At 37.2% G+C, this 16791-nt stretch overlaps 1 protein-coding gene across 1 annotated transcript in view; it reads left to right on the top strand.

Annotated features, from left to right (window-relative positions):
- focad (focadhesin) overlaps positions 1-16791 on the top strand; it is a 351198-nt gene that overhangs the window by 239968 nt on the left and 94439 nt on the right. The window contains 3 exon segments of the mRNA XM_051930168.1: positions 2671-2787; positions 6771-7009; positions 11742-11831. Of these exon segments, the coding sequence (XP_051786128.1) occupies positions 2671-2787; positions 6771-7009; positions 11742-11831 (446 nt within the window).

Genomic DNA, 16791 nt, shown 5'->3' with positions numbered 1-16791 from the left:
GATTGCCTTGGTATAAATGAATGATTAGTTCATCTGCTTTCCTTGGCAAAAGTAGGTTCAGTCAGTGAGTAAATGGCTTTTGCCATAGTTTTAATGAACCAGCATACTGAAAAAGTCAATATAGTTCTACATTTTTATTACATATGGCAGATGAAAGATATCATTTTATTGATAAATTTGTGTTAATATAGCATTCTCAAGCCTGCTTAATCCAAGTCAGGGTCCTGCATGGCCAGAAACTGTCCTGGCAGCGTTGGCTTTAGGGTAGAAATGGAATACCAGCCCTTCACAGAGCTCATTTGTATTCTTACACACACACTCCCTCTTTCTCTCTCCTAAACGTAAGTCCAATTAAACTATCAAAAACCTCTTTGGGGATATGAGACAAAACCCCATACCGGGATAAGAAGAACATGTAGACTCCTGTGAGATGACCCCTGCGCTCTGAGTACAAACTAGAGGAGATCACCTTCCAAACAAAAGGAAGCATAACAAAAGATGTAATATTAGGTAATGTTAAAGAAACACATTAAATTCTAATCTCTCAGGCAATAAGTCTTCTGTTCTTAGAACATAATTGCTATCTTCCAGCCAGTCCTTCCACCAGTCCGCCTTTTAATCTAGCAGGTTGACTTTCACAACCACAATGTCCGCAAAACCCTATAGGAATGTGAATCATAGCATACATAAAAAATTAAATAGAACTCGAAATTCAGTATGTGATGTACTCAACAAATTACTAAATGATCCTGAAATACCAATAGCAATTGTATAATCACTGTCACATTATAATTTAATTTAGTAGATTTATAGTATATTATCTTTTAATAGTAAAACTACTTATTATGCCTGTGATCTGTCACGTTCATAGCATGTGTTTCATTTTACTGAAAATGATGACAGTTTTTATTGTCGTCAGGGAAAAAATATATTCAAATACTAAATAAATCATGGTAAATTTTGTCTTGGAGTGAAAAAAAAAAAAAATCAACACTAAAATCTTTTCCCTATCCAATGCACAGGGAGGTTCCAGTCAACCAATGTCAATTACCTGACATGCCAGTGGTGCATTCTTGTTTCTTCAAGATGAAAACTTTCAAGATTTATAGTAAATAAGAACCTTTTAGAATAAATAAGAAATGTGACACCACAGATAATTTTTTTTCATCATACCATACCATTTTTATTTGTTAAGCGCTTAAAAACACAGCATTACAACTGACCGAAGCGCTGTACAGTTAAAACAAGCAAGACTAAAAGCAAAAAATAAAAAAAAAAACAAACATTAAGAGAGAATTAAAACAGAGACACTAAAAAAAACAGGTCAGGGGACCCAATAAAACAGAGAAATAGCAAAAAGCAAGTGGGAATAAGACAGGTTAAGAATTAAAAGCCAATGTGAAGAAGTGAGTTTTTAGGTTTGATTTGAATGTGGTGACTGAAACGGCCTGCCTAACCACTAAAGGTAAGGAGTTCCAGAGCTTGGGTGCACAGACAGAAAAAGCCCTTTCACCACGAGCTTTAAAATGTGCCTTGGGAACGGTTAGGAGCAGCTGATCTGCGGATCTAAGAACACGAGGGGGATTGTGACGATGGAGCAAGACACTCAAGTAGGCAGGGGCTAGACCATTTAGTGCCTTATAGGTTAAGAGGAGTATCTTAAAATCAATTCTGAAACTAACCGGCAGCCAGTGTAGGGTTTTTAAAATCGGTGTAATGTGTTTGCTTCTGCTGCTTCCAGTTAAAAGTCTTGCAGCCGCATTTTGAACCAATTGGAGTCTCGAAAGAGTGGCTTTACTAATACCATATAGGCAGGAATTAGAATAGTCGAGCCGGGACGTAATGAATGCATGGATTACTGATTCCAGGAGGTGGTAAGGCAGAATTGGTTTGAGTTTGGCAATTCGCCTGAGATGGAAAAAGCAGGATTTTACTGTGCTGTTGACTTGAGCATCCATTTTCAGGACCATATCCATTTTGATTCCAAGATTGGAAACAGACGAAGTTACTGGAATGGGAAGAAAGTCGAGGTCAAGGGGTAGAGTCTGTTTGCGGTCGGGACTAAAAACAATGACCTCGGTTTTTGAATCGTTCAGGTGAAGGAAGTTTACAGCCAGCCAGTCCTTAATGTCAGATAAGCAGTTGAGAAGAGGTTTAGTGGAGTCAGTTGACTTGAGGGAGAAATAAATTTGGCAGTCATCAGCATATAGGTGATATGAGATTGCATGTTTTCTAAAAATTGCACCTAAAGGCAGGATGTAAATTGAAAAAAGTAGTGGCCCCAAAATGGAACCCTGGGGGACACCACATGGGAGTGGTACTGATTCAGATGAAAAATCATCTAGCATGACTCTAAGAGTCCTGTTGCAGAAATATGACCTGAACCAGTCGAGGGCTAAGCCAGATACACCAACCCAGGATTCGAGTCGGGAGATCATGATGTCGTGATCATGTACTAAGAGAATGGTTAAAATATTGTCAAAATGTATTATAACAAATTTCTTGCTCTATAAAATATTTTTAGAAAATATTAAGTAGAAAAAGATGACTTATAAGCTGTACTCTTAAAGGTTTTATTTTTAGTATTACAGAAAATTAAGTTCTTAAAAAATCACAAGTCTTCTGTTTTATTTGTTTGTTTGTTTGTCTTTGATTATTTGTTATTTTCAGATTGGTCCAGAAATATTGTCAACCAAACACTGGCTTAGTATGGTGCTACATACACTGCTTAGTACAGTGGACAGTTGTTATTGTCCCAAAGGCCGTGTTTTTACATGGTTACAGCATGTAAGTATTTTAAAAGAAGGTAATTATTCTTCTTTCATATTTCAAAACCTGTCTGTTTTCTTACTTTAAGATATGGCTGTATTTCTGTGAATAAAGTAATTATCCTTGTACAGTAGTATTTAAAGGTACATTTTATGCATAAAATTGTTCATAATTACAGTAATCCCTCCTCCATCGCGGGGGTTGCGTTCCAGAGCCACCCGCGAAATAAGAAAATACGCGAAGTAGAAACCATATGTTTATATGGTTATTTTTATATATTTTAAGCCCTTATAAACTCTCCCACACTATTATAAACATTTCACGCATAGTTATACAGCATAAACCCTTTGTATTCTCTTAGATATTAGGTAAGATTCGTTGAAATTATGTACAGTTTACATACAGTAAAACCTAAATATTATTTTAAAGATATCGAGCGTCTCCGATATCAATACGTTACAGCCATTACAACAGACAGGCCACCAGCAATAAATACGTACAATACAAAAAAAATTGTATACAGTAAAATGTGTGTACAGCGACACTAAACTATGTACATGTAATAAGTACTGTACGTAAATAATTAATTATGGTTACTCACCAACAATGACACGATGACTTGTCCGATAACGATGAGTTTAATTTTACTGCACAACAAAGGATAGCGTTACAGCTCTTCTAAAGGAGCCTCTTCAGGCGACTGTTTAGCACCGCCGTTGTTCTTCTTCCATCACTCTTCAATCCAAATCCCTAAAGCAGATTCCATCCACACTACTGCCTTATCATGTCCACTTGCAACTCGTTTTGCGTCCTGATTAAAGGACACTGCGGCCGTAGATCTTATATGCTTTTCCTCCTTTTTAAATAAAAAGAATCGTGGACTCATTGATGCTGTAATTGTGTCCTGCAGCGGTGTAGCTGTTTCCTTCCTTCAACATATCCAAAACTTTTACCTTTTCTGCAATCCTGAAACATTAGCAGTAACGTGCATTAATTCTGAATGAGTGAGATTAGACTTCCTGGTCAATGCAGCACTCCGTTGCTGAGCCAATCAGCAGCACACAGGAACTCAACCGCGGGTATCTGATTGGGTAGCTTCTCAGCCATCCGCCAATAGCGTCCCTTGTTTGAATTCAAATGCGTCCCTTGTTTGAGTTCAAATGGGCAAATCAACTGAGGAAGCACACGTACTGTAGACCGCAGACATCCGCGAAGCAGTGAAAAATCCGCGATAGATATTCACATATGCTTACATTTAAAATCTGCGATGGAGTGAAGCCGCGAAAGACGAAGCGCGATATAGCGAGGGATCACTGTAACTGCAATTTCATTAAAAGCTGAAAGAAACTTGGCAAACAAAAGGGATTTTCTCAAACACATTTTTCCAGATATTTTCTTTGCACCTCCTCATCTACCTGTCACTGATTAATGGTATTCAGGTTGGCAGATGAATCAGAAGAGGGCATAGTTAATTTATTCCAAAATATTTTTTTCATATAAGCTTTTATCCTTTTCACTGAGTGAAAAGTTAATCACAAAGATAAGGGTGAATGAAGTGTTTGAGTGTATCTGCACTTTCTGTTAAACCTAATGTGGCAGATGTGGTAGAAATTCTTCCTTCACATGTTAGCTTTAGCCATATTGCGGTCACAAGCAAATAGTACAGAGCGAATAGCATTCAGCTTTTGCTAACGTTGGACTAAAACTGGGCAACAAAAATAAGTAGTTTTAGAACAAGCATACATTCAAATTTATGCATAGTTTTCTGCCAATTTGTGTTCTTCGTTCTGTATAAAATAAAGGCAACTTAAGTGATGGTTTGGTGGGAATAATGGCAATTTGGGGTGAAAAAGTCAAAGCAAGGAAATCTAATTTGTTTTCTCTCAGACTGTTGGTTATGTGGTGCATGTTGTTTAAATGATCATTTAAATATCCCTGAAGGCAAGGGAAACATCTGTCAACCATCTTGGATTAATTGTTGTGGCCAAAAATATGACCTGAGATGTGAGGCAGCAGTGCTAACCACTGTGCCACCATGCCTCCCTAAGACAAAATTGTACTCCAAGTCCTTTATCTTCCTCTGAGTCTCCCACGCACCAATAACTATAACTAACACACACCCACATAGCCTGTGAAACATGGAATCAATGTTTTATACTTGAGAGGAGCTGTCTTTGTCACTACCCAAACGGCACTTTTAGCAAGATTGGATAGTGACAGTGCACATGCATGATGCAGTTAATTATATGCCACAAATTATTCACACATGCATGAAACAGATTGGACAGCACTATACATTGTGAGGTGAAGTACACTTGTAGTATGTATGCGTGAAAGTTCTGTGCACACACAATGCATATTTGACAGGTAGAGCAGGTTGGATAGTGACATCCACATCCAACATTGGTTGCTACATCTCTGATGTCATGCTGGCTTAATAAAGCATCATTGAGCAAGCCTCACTGCAAATCTTCAGAAAATAATTTAGTGAACATGGTCACTTGTGAAAATACTTTGGCAAATTTTGATGACTAGCATTAGCTGTTACCTGCATACAGAGAGACATAGGATGACAGTGGGTGCCTTTTGAACCTATAAAAAATAAGAACATACTGTATATTTATTATACAATTTCCAGTATAGGCCTGCAAAACATACATTTTATTTAAAAATCTTATTGCAACAAAACTTTATGAATAAAATTGATTTTCTGGAAAGGCACTTTGTCTTTCCCCAGATTTTTATAGAAAGTTATGATATTAGTGTTTGTAAAAAAAAAATGTTTTACAGCTTTTTTCTTCAAGTTGTATGTAAAATCACTGATTCCCTGCTTTGTAAAAATGTTATGTTAGCTTACTATTCATAACCAAAATTGGAAGTTCATTTACCATATTGTCATTTGTTTAACAGGTTAGCACACAAGAAGCATCCAACCATTCCTGATGATCTCACAACTGGGAGACATCAGCTTTAAGAAAAGCCCTCTTGCAAGTTCCTAAACTTGTTATTCAATTTTCTTTTCATTAGACAACTGGTCTTACTGTTGCTTCAACATGCTTTCATTTTCTTCAGTGGAGGAGGGGTGGAGAAATCCCAAGTTAGCAACCAGCCTTACATCACAAAAATTATACACTTAGTGCTGTCATAGTGTCTCTCTTTTTGGGGCAGGTTGCTTTTCTTTCTGGCAGACTGAAGTTTTATCCATATTCAAAGGATGCATGTCATACTTCATTTTGACAGGGAAAATTTTGACTTGATGTGTAAAAAATGTAATCTGGATTTAAAACTTGTTGATTAGAGGTGCTTAAAATACAGTAATATTGTAATAGTCTAATAGTGCACAGGAGCCAGTCTGATATCAAACCCAAAGTGTAGCCTTGCAAAAGTTAGGACCCAACTCAGCACATGGATGAAATGAGTGGTTAGTAATCTGAAGACTGGCTGTTCACATCTAGCTTGCGGCAGGTAGCGTTCTGCCACTGACATGATAGAGCAAAATTCCTTAGTAGATGCAAATATCAATGAGTTGCAGAATTCCATTTATTTTATTACAAAAAGACATTTCCATGAGACAGCATTGTTGGTCAGAAATGAATGTTTTTGTTTAACTGAAAGACACAAAATTTGTGTTTTATGCAAAGGTGTAGCTTACAGAATTTTTCTTTTACTGAAAAAGATGAAATGTGCAGGATTTTAATGGTGCACGTTAGACTTGTGGATTGTATTTAGAAGAATATGATACTGTATCCTTTGTTTTTCAGTTACTTGGTTTAGACAATTGCATGGTATCCCTCCTTATCAATATGTTGTTAGATTAAATGAGTTAATGAGTTATATGTATTACCTGCCTCCTGTCAAATGGTTTTCTCCTGACATATATTAAGGAAAAAATTAATTAAAGGTAAATGTAAATAATATGCTCTCCATAGTATTTATGGAGATCAATTTAGTAGTGATCTTGCTAACCCCTCAGGCTGAATTGTTCTTTGTTTTTTCCTCAGAAATCATACTCTGGAGAAAACACCGCCAGTGCTATTGCACGCTCCTGTGCTTCATTGGCTCTGTCCCTTATGGTTCCAGTTTTAATAACCACATACAATGAAAACATTGTAGAAATTCTTAACATATTATGTTTGGGATTGCCTGGGAAACAGAATGCAGATGAATCTCAAGCTGTGCAGTTTCACACAGGTCTTGCTCTGGGAATGTTTCTTTCCTCTTTATATGAGGAACATGCCAGGTAAGGATTTCGAGAAGATGATAAGCAACTAGCTGGGTCAAAGCACAGAATTAATGAGCTACCAGGAGACACACATGAAATAAGTAAAATCTATATTGTGAACATCTGAAATTTCTTTCTCAAATAGAGAAATAAAAATGGGTCTGCATGCAGCAAATACACCCCTTTTTTCACTTATGTATTGCTCCATATAAATAGTATAACATTTAATATTTATATGTTATATTTTTAATTAGAAAGGATTGTGGTTCTTCTACACAATTGCTCAAAAAAGAGACCACAAATTTTTGTTTTATTAATAAATAAAAACTGTGGTATAATAAGTAAGAAGTAGATGGTTATAATATTACACAAAAGAAAGTAATTTATATAAACAGTTGTTTAATTTGGCAAAATATAGCAGATTTATTTTATGGATTCATTTTTGCTGTCCCAAAATCTGTGTTTGAGGTAATTGCACTGGCTATCCATTAGCATGTTTACATAGGTTCCATTGAACCGATTATTCATAGAAACCTGATTTCTAAAATGCCATGTAAATCCTTATTCAGATTAGAGAAATTGAGTTATTGATCTCTGAAAAACTTCATTAACAAAGGTAGATTTCTACGCGAATAATCCGATTATATGACCACATAAACCCTTAACTGGGTTACTGTTTAGGATTATGTAGTCTACACATGCGCACTCTGTCACCCTGCGTATGTAATTGCTTTGCACAAGCTTTCAATATTCAAAGGCAGAAGCGTCCACAAAATATATTTAAAAAGGTAAATGTTTGGGCAATCGCATTATTTCTTATCCTGGATTAAATAATCTATTTCGATGTTTCATAAATTGCTACATTTATGTTGATTAGCAGAATGTTCTATGCCAAATTCAGCAACACAATGTCGAGAGTAGTAGGGTCACACATTAAAAGTAATGTTGTTTTGTCAAATTACATTTTAAAGTAATGAATAAACTGATGCAATACTTATCTTACTGAAGTAAAAAGATCTGCTTTATTATTCTAGCAGCTCTTGGTATAAGGCAAGAAAAACACATACTGGTTCCTTTGCAGGGCTCAACCGCACAGCTCAGCGCAAAATTGTATGAAACTGGATGACAGAGACCTATAAATAAAATGTCAATTTGACCAAACACATTTAGTCTTGTGCATGTAAATGGGGATTATTAAGAAAACAGGTTTCTGCCTTAACTGGTTATTCCCTTCAACCTAATTATGTGTGCATGTAAACACACTGTATGTCTGCACATTTTTTTCTCTAGGTAGTCTGGTTTCCTCCTCCATCTTAAAACTTGCATATTAGGATGATTGTCATCACTAAATTGGCAAAGCATGACTGAAGGTGTGTAAATGTATTAATTTGGCCAGTGATAGAATGGAAAACCCAGCCACAGGGGATGCACAAACCAGTGTGTTTGTTCATGTAGGTCCCAAGCCCGGATAAATGGAGAGGGTTACATCAGGAAGGGCATACGTTGTAAAATTTTGGCAGATCAATATGTGGACAACGATACAAATTTCCAAACTGGATCGGTCAAGTCCCGGGTTAACAATGGCCACCACCAGTACTGTTAGCCAACAGGGTGCTTTCCGGAGGCAGAAGGACATGAGAAAGGTAAAGCGAGTGGAACTGAGGGTAGGAACTTTGAATGTTGGCAGTATGACTAGTAAGTGAAGAGAGTTAGCCTATCTGATGGAGATAAGGACGGTTGATATATACTGTATTGTGCGTACAAGAGACTAAATGAAAGGGGAGTAAGGCCAGGTGGATCGGAAGTGGATTCAAATTGTTCTGTCATGGTGTAGATGGGATGAGAAATGGGGTAGGGATTATTCTAAAGGAACAGTATGCCAAGAGTGTTTTGGAGGTGAAAAGAGTGTCAGACAGAGTAATGATTATGAAGCTGGAAACTGAAGGTGTGATGATGAATTTTGTTAGTGCATATGCCCCACTAGTTTTTTGAAGTGAGATGGATGAGGTGATGGACAGTGTACCCAAGGGACAGAAAGTGGTGACTGGAGCGAATTTCAATGGACATGTTGTTGAAGGGAACAGAGGAGATGAGGAGGTAATGGGTAGGTATGGTGTCAAGGAGAGGAATGAAGAAGGTCAGAGGATAGTGGATTTGCAGAAAGAATGGGCAAGGCTGTGGTGAATATGTATTTTAAGAAGGGGGAGGAACATAGAGTGATGTACAAGAGTGGAGGAAGATGCACACACGTAGATTACATACTATGCAGAAGAGTCAATCTGAAGGAGATTAAAGACTGCAAAGTGGTGGTAGGGGAAAGTGTAGTTAAGCAGCATAGGATGGTGGTCTGTAGAATGACGTTGGAGATCAAGAAGAAGAGGAGGAGAGGGAGGGCAGAGCAAAGGATCAAATGGTGGAAGTTGAAAAAGAAAGACTGCAAGGTTGAGTTCAGGGAGGAGGTAAGACAGGCACTGTGCGACAGTGAAGAGTTGCAACAGGTGGGCAACTGCAGCAGAAGTAGTAAGAGTGACAGCAAGAAGGGTGCTTGGCATGACATCTGGACAGAGGAAAGAGGAAAACGAAACCTGGTGGTGGAATGGGGAAGTACAGGAGAGTATACAGAAGAAGAGGATGGCGAAGAAGAAGTGGGATAGTCAGAGAGATGCAGAAAGTAGGCAAGAGTACAAGGAGATAAGGCACAAGATGAAGAGAGAGGTGGCGAAGGCTAAAGAATAGGTGTATGATGAGTTGTATGAGAGGATAGACACTAAGGATGGAGAAAAGGACCTGTACTGATTGGCTAGACAGAGGGACCAAGCTGGGAAAGATGTGCAGCAGGTTAGGGTGATAAAGGATAAAGATGGAAACGTACTCACAAGTGAGGAAAGTGTGTTAAGCAGACGGAAAGAGTACTTTGAGAGGCTGATGAATGAAGAGAGAAGAGGTTGGATGATGTAGAGGTAGTGAATCAGGAAGAGCAACGGATTAGCAAAGAGGAAGTAAGGACAGCTATGAACAGGATGATGAATGGAAAAGCCATTGTTCCAGATGACATACTGTACCTGTGGAAGCATGGAAGTGTTTAGGAGAGATGGCAGTGGAGTTTTTAACCAGATTGTTTAATGGAATCTTGGAAAGGGATAGGATGTCTGCAGAGTGGAGCAGAAGTGTACTGGTACCAATTTTTAAGAATAAGGGGGATGTGCAGAGCTGTAGTAATTACAGGGGATAAAATTGATGAGCCACAACATGAAGTTATGGGAAAGAGTAGTGGAAGCTAGGTTTAGAAGGGAGGTGATGATTAGTGAGTAGCAGTATGGTTTCATGCCAGGAAAGAGCACCACGGATGCAAAGTTTGCTCTGAGGGTGTTGATGGAGAAGTATAGAGAAGCCCAGAAGGAGTTGCATTGTGTCTTTGTGGACCTGGAGAATGCATTTGACAAGGTGCCTTGAGAGGAGTTGTGGAATTATATGAGGAAGTCGGGAGTGGCAGAGAAGTATGTAAGAGTTGTACAGGATATGTACAAGGGAAGTGTGACAGTGGTGAGAACTGCAGTAGCAGTGACGGATGCATTCAATGTGTGTATATATACACCAAAACACCCCCTAAACACGAGGGTGAGTCTCGGTACTTTAGCAAAACCAACTTTATTTAACCTGAAACAGGAACAGCACGGTTATTTATTGTAGCGGGATCAACCATTCTCTTATACAAAGACACAGCAATCAGTCCGGGTCGTGGTCAGGTTAATGGCTAAGTAATACTGTTCCCTGCAGTTATAATATTCCTTGCATCACCCATCGACGGCAGGTGGTCATAGCGTGACCGTGATATTTTCGGATTTGTTTTTGCTGTGAACTGCAACTGTTTATCTTACATAGATCTGGCAATCACACTTTAAGCTTCTTTCTGAAGGCCCCCAGAGAGCTTTTTCAGTCTAGGCATGGTGATAACAAACGTTTCTGTAACAAAGACCAAACCAATCTAAGTGTCTCAGGTTTAAATAAGAAGCATTCTTCAAAGATCCTATTTAATGATGTTCTAATCATTTGCACCCATTTCTAGTTTTAGGTCTTTTATTCAATGATATGTGTAGGGGGGTGTACTTACTTTTTCCACATGTGAAATTTGTATTTGTTTATTTAAATTATTCATTTAACTACTAAATGTGGCATAATGTTTGATTTATCACCTTTGTCTATGAATACTATTTAAATGAAGATCAAATCTAGATTAGGTCCTCATATGTTAAATATAAAAACATTTCATGTTGTGTACAGTAAGTGCCCTACATATGAAAAAGTCCAGCAAAGTTAGCCTGGACACTGAACTCCTATAGAAAACATGTACAGCTATTTATACATAAGAAAATGCTTTTAAAAATGTACTTTGCCTCAGGCAGCATTATTCCACGTGCTGGCCCTAATGATACTATAGTGTTATTTAATGTTACCCATGACTAATCGCATCAGTCACATTACAGTCCTTGAGTGTACTTTAATTGTATTGTGTGATCAATGGAGTTTTACAGTATCTTGGAATAGAGAATTTTTCTTATGTTAAAAGCATTAAGCAGTCTTCCTGCAAGTAAAGGATGACATGTTATGTTCCATTTCCACTAGTACTAGGAACCTGAACTAGCATATTAGTGTTTCAGTATATGATTCAGTTTTACCTTGAGTAATTTTCTGCATTTTTTATTATCCATATAGTTATATGCTAAATATTTACCAATTTTCTTTATTTTAGTGAAGTCTCTGCACAGAAGATAAATCTACTATTGATGAAATCACTTGATATGCTGGAAGGATGCTGCTTTGACAACAATTTAGAATACAAGTATGGTATATATTTTTGTTTTGTATAATGTGCATTTCAGGGAAATATCAGTAACCTTTGGCTCCACGATGAGGGACATGCAGGTGGATTTGTAACTTGTGCAGAGAGTGAGCAGTTGACATAGAGCATAAATCCACAAATCATATATAGACGCTTCAAGATAAATGTTTTGGTACATGCTACCTTAAGTTCACACCAACAAAAAACAAGCATATTTATGTTAAATTATTTATCATTACTGATAATAAACAGTGACAATGTTAAAATGCATTTTTACATACCTTACATAATTTGCTTACTTGTTTTCCCTGTTTTACATTTTCTGTCACTTCATTTTGTGTCAAGTTTCTAACAAATATACTCCCATAAAAGGTGTAGAAAACTCACCATTATTTTTGGCAGCATATTTAAACAATGCTGGTAATGAAAGTATCGCCTGCACGTTTATACATTAATTGATGATGCTCAATAATGATAACCATCTCATGTAATAATGGTAAAGACATGATGCCTTTTAATTTTAATATTTATCTGTCCACTGGGAAATGTTTTCATTTGGTGGAAGGTGATACTTCATTGAAGCGTTTTATTGGAATTATACTTGCACACCAAATCCAAAAATCCATCCGCCACTGACCAGAAAAATGGTGCGGAGTGTGACGTCTTGGAAGACAAAAGATATGCTAGTTGCTTAGACTTTATGTGAGACCATTTGCTCCTTCAATTAGGATAGAACAAGTGGCAAGACAGCAGGGTGCTTGCAGGAAATGTGCGTTTTTGGAAAATGTGGACTTGCTGGCTACTTAGATTTTACTTGGGGTATACAAATGCAAAATTTTGAGCTTGGAATGTAGACACACATATTCAACATGAACACATTGTTTTGTTTGCTAAATATTCTCATTACACCCAAGAGGTGAAATTCCACTTTGATTTAGTAGGTTTGCTATGTAAATACCTGTCATGATGCAAGCATAATTTAAGGAAGAATGTGTACAGCAGGAATTAAAAAACTGAGAAAAAAAAAAATGTGTTTGTAGTAGTCTGAGCATCACTCACCTGAGAAAGGGTTGATATAGTCTGAATAGCTAGTTCATTTGGTATGCACATAGAAGTGTTATTCATTTTGGGGAATCTGTATATAATCTTTGCCCCCAAGTGTTTTTTAATTCACTGTAAAAGAACAATCAAGAAACAGCCAAAAGAAGAATTGACGTTTAAGGTCTTAAACTCCATTTCATGATAATAAAAAAGAAGATCTTGATGACCAGTAAGTATTTGTGCTCTTGTGTTTAATACCAGATGGCACATTTTTGTTATGGAGCTGGTTTTAATGGCACCTGGGATGATGTTGTTTGATAGATAGATGGAGAGAGCATGGGACAGAGATCTTCCCCTTGAATGATGATCTTGGAGGAACCTTTTCTTTTGATCGTATCACTGTGTAGTCCATTTCAGGGCCACAAGTAGTAACCAGTACCTGTAAAAATCAGAATATATGGAGCATAAGACTGGATAATAGTTATAATCTTAAACCAATCATAAGGCAGTATGTGGTCTGCTGGCAGCTTCCCTTCTCTTAACAGTAGGCAGAGTGGTGGCTCTGAGGCTAGGGATCTGCACTGGCAATCGGAAGGTTGCCGGTTCGAATCCCGTAAAAATGCCAAAAGGGGACTCTGCTCTGTTGGGCCTTTGAGCAAGGCCCTTAATCTGCAATTGCTAAGCATTTTGAGTAGTGAGAAAAGCGCTATATAAATGCAAACAATTATTATTATTAAATGGAGTGGCATGGTGCAACAATAAGCCCTGAAGTAAGACTGTAGTAAGTAGTGATTGCTGTAACCTTTGCGGTTGACAATTGATTTCATAAAATGCACACCACATAACACAAACTCTAAAATTTCATGTCAAAATCATTTAGGACATTGTGTGTAACTGTGATGCAACCATACTATCACTGCGCCACCATGCTGCCCCCCTTTCTTAACGTATGCGGCCATATCGAGATGTAATCTTCACTTAAACAATATATTTATATAAAAGGTAATGTAATTGGGGGGAAAAAACAACAAAAATTTCAATTTGCAATAATTTATTTAATGAGAAATGAGCAGATGTACCTTTTCTATCAGTGGAAAAATTAGGTACACCCTTGACTTAAATAGCTGTTATTGCCCCTTTGGCAGAACAACCCCAAGTAGTGGTTTCCTGTAACTGTCTACCAGACTTAAATGTCAACCGGGAGAAAGTTTTTCCTGCTCCTCTATGCAGAATCTTTTTTAATATCTGATTTTTTAAGTGTTATTGCATGTACAGCTTGCTTCCCATCTACAACTTGTTTTACGACATTCACATATAGGCTTTGAACCCTCTATTTCTTTCTTTTCTGCCACTCCTTGGTGAATTTGCTATTATATTTATGGTCTTCATGTTTCAAGGTCCACTTTCAGTTGAGCTTCAATCTGTGGACAGATGGTCTCACATTAACCACCCTCTGATACAATAAGGAATTCATAGTGGATTCTATAATGGCGAGGGCCTAGACCCTTGTGCAGCATGCAAACCCAAACCATAACATTTCCCCCACCATGTTTTACAGTTTGTATCAGGTTGTTCTGGTCATATACTGTCTTTGATATTCGCCAAGTCTGTGTTCTGATAATGTAGCCAAATAACTCTCCTTGCCTCATCTTTCCAGAGCACATTGCTCCAGAAGTTCTGGTCCTTGCCTAGGTGTTAATGGGCAAACTTTAATCTTGCGCTGATGTTCTTTCTGGACAGCAAAGGTGTCCCCTGACACACCTCCCAAGTAGGCCTAGTGTGCGCAGCCCCTTTCTAATGGAAGACTCATGCATTTTGGTGTGTGTCACTCCGGTATCTCTGCAAAAGGACAAAGGTCCAAGTTTTTAGAGTCCTGGGGCCTCATGTATAAACGGTGCATACACACAAAAATGTTACGTCCGAACGTTTCCACGTTCAAATCGCGATGTATAAAACCTTAACTTGGCGTAAAGTCACGCACATTTCCACAGTATTTTGACATGAACAGTAAAAAGAAATGCCTGTATAGGGTGGTCCAGATCTAATTATGCAATTTTCATTACGCTATAACTTATTAAGTTTATTACATAGAGAATTCACAGCACCTGCCCTGCACATAGAGATTTCACTTAAAATTCTTTTTGTTGCCGATAGATGGCAGCACCTGCCCTGCATTCCAAAATGGCGGGGAGACGGTTGTCAGTTGAACAGTTGCATAATTAGATCTGGAGCACTGTAGATCTGTGATGAAATTCTAGGGTTCTTAGAGACTTCTTTCAGCATCTTATGTTCTGCTGTCAGGCTAGACTTATTGGGATGGAATAGCCTGGACTATACAAGTTGGCAGTTGTTTGAAATCTTCTCCACTTGTAGATGACCTTATGGGCAGTGCTATGGTTGTTTTCCAATTGTTTGGAGTTATTCTTAAATCCCTTTCTAGATTCATTGGCATCTATAAGCTTCTTTCTGAAGGCCCCCAGAGAGCTTTTTCAGTCTAGGCATGGTGATAACAAACATTTCTATAACAAAGACCAAACCAATCTAAGTGTCTCAGGTTTAAATAAGAAGCATTCTTCAAAGATCCTATTTAATGATGTTCTAATCATTTGCACCCATTTCTAGTTTTAGGTCTTTTATTCAATGATATGTGTAGGGGGGTGTACTTACTTTTTCCACATGTGAAATTTGTATTTGTTTATTTAAATTATTCATTTAACTACTAAATGTGGCATAATGTTTGATTTATCACCTTTGTCTATGAATACTATTTAAATGAAGATCAAATCTAGATTAGGTCCTCATATGTTAAATATAAAAACATTTCATGTTGTGTACAGTAAGTCCCCTACATACGAAAAAGTCCAGCAAAGTTAGCCTGGACACTGAACTCCTATAGAAAACATGTACAGCTATTTATACATAAGAAAATGCTTTTAAAAGTTAATATTTGTACTTTGTTACAGATTTCTTATGTATTTTAACAGTAAACAACAGAAAGTTAATTTATGTTTCCATTGTTTTCCATCAGTCGATGTCGCTGTTTATACTATCAGATAGCCTATGTATGCAGACCTTACCTACCTCTCCTCAACTCCTATTGAAATTATAATTTTACTGTACAGTTAATATTTGCTTTTTTGTTATAGATTTCTAGTGCATTTTAACAACAAACAAGTTATTTTTTATTCCCATTGTTTTTCATCTACTCATCTCAGTACAGCAGACTTGCTTACCACTAGTGAATGAGCCTACGTGATTGTTTTAAATCCACTTCCGGCCACCACAAACAAAGTTAGCAATCGGCATCATGACTTGACACCTATTGTCCATCACTTAATATTGATGCCCGGTAAGTGATTGTGGTGAAGATTCATGGAAAGTTTTGAAGTGAGGTAGAAAAAAAAATTACAAAATAAGTACTTCTGGCACTAACACCCAGTTTGAGTGTATCATAATAAAAACCCTCGCTAAGTCCGCAGTACTCCCGATTGGAATGCTCATATCTGAAGATCATGCTTATGACAAGTTGACTAAATCAAGCAATTTTTAATTTTTCACTTATTTAAATAATTTTTAATTTATTGATTATGCACGTTCGCATCTTTGAAAGTTTGTAACTTGAAGGTTCTTATGTAAGGAACTTACTGTACTTACTTTTTCAAACCATATGTACTGTTTGATTTGTCATTGAATTAGAAAAAGCTTATTTTTTAGGCTACCTTCAAAAGCCTACAGTATATTTAACTGTATTTTTAATTTAAATTTAACTAGAGGTCTTTGCCCCCTGCTCACTTCGCTCGCCAACCCCCGTGTTTGGTTTTCCAGATACATACTTTTAAGATTTTTTTTTTTTCTTTGAATTGTTGCTGTTTCGTTAGTTTCACTTTTATTTCAGAACTTATGTAAAAACTAAGTTTGG

Source organism: Erpetoichthys calabaricus, chromosome 7 (assembly GCF_900747795.2).
Source record: "Erpetoichthys calabaricus chromosome 7, fErpCal1.3, whole genome shotgun sequence".
Classification (NCBI taxonomy): Eukaryota; Metazoa; Chordata; class Cladistia; order Polypteriformes; family Polypteridae; genus Erpetoichthys; species Erpetoichthys calabaricus.
Note: the sequence above shows the minus strand (reverse complement) of the source record. Positions and strands in the feature narration are given on the sequence as shown.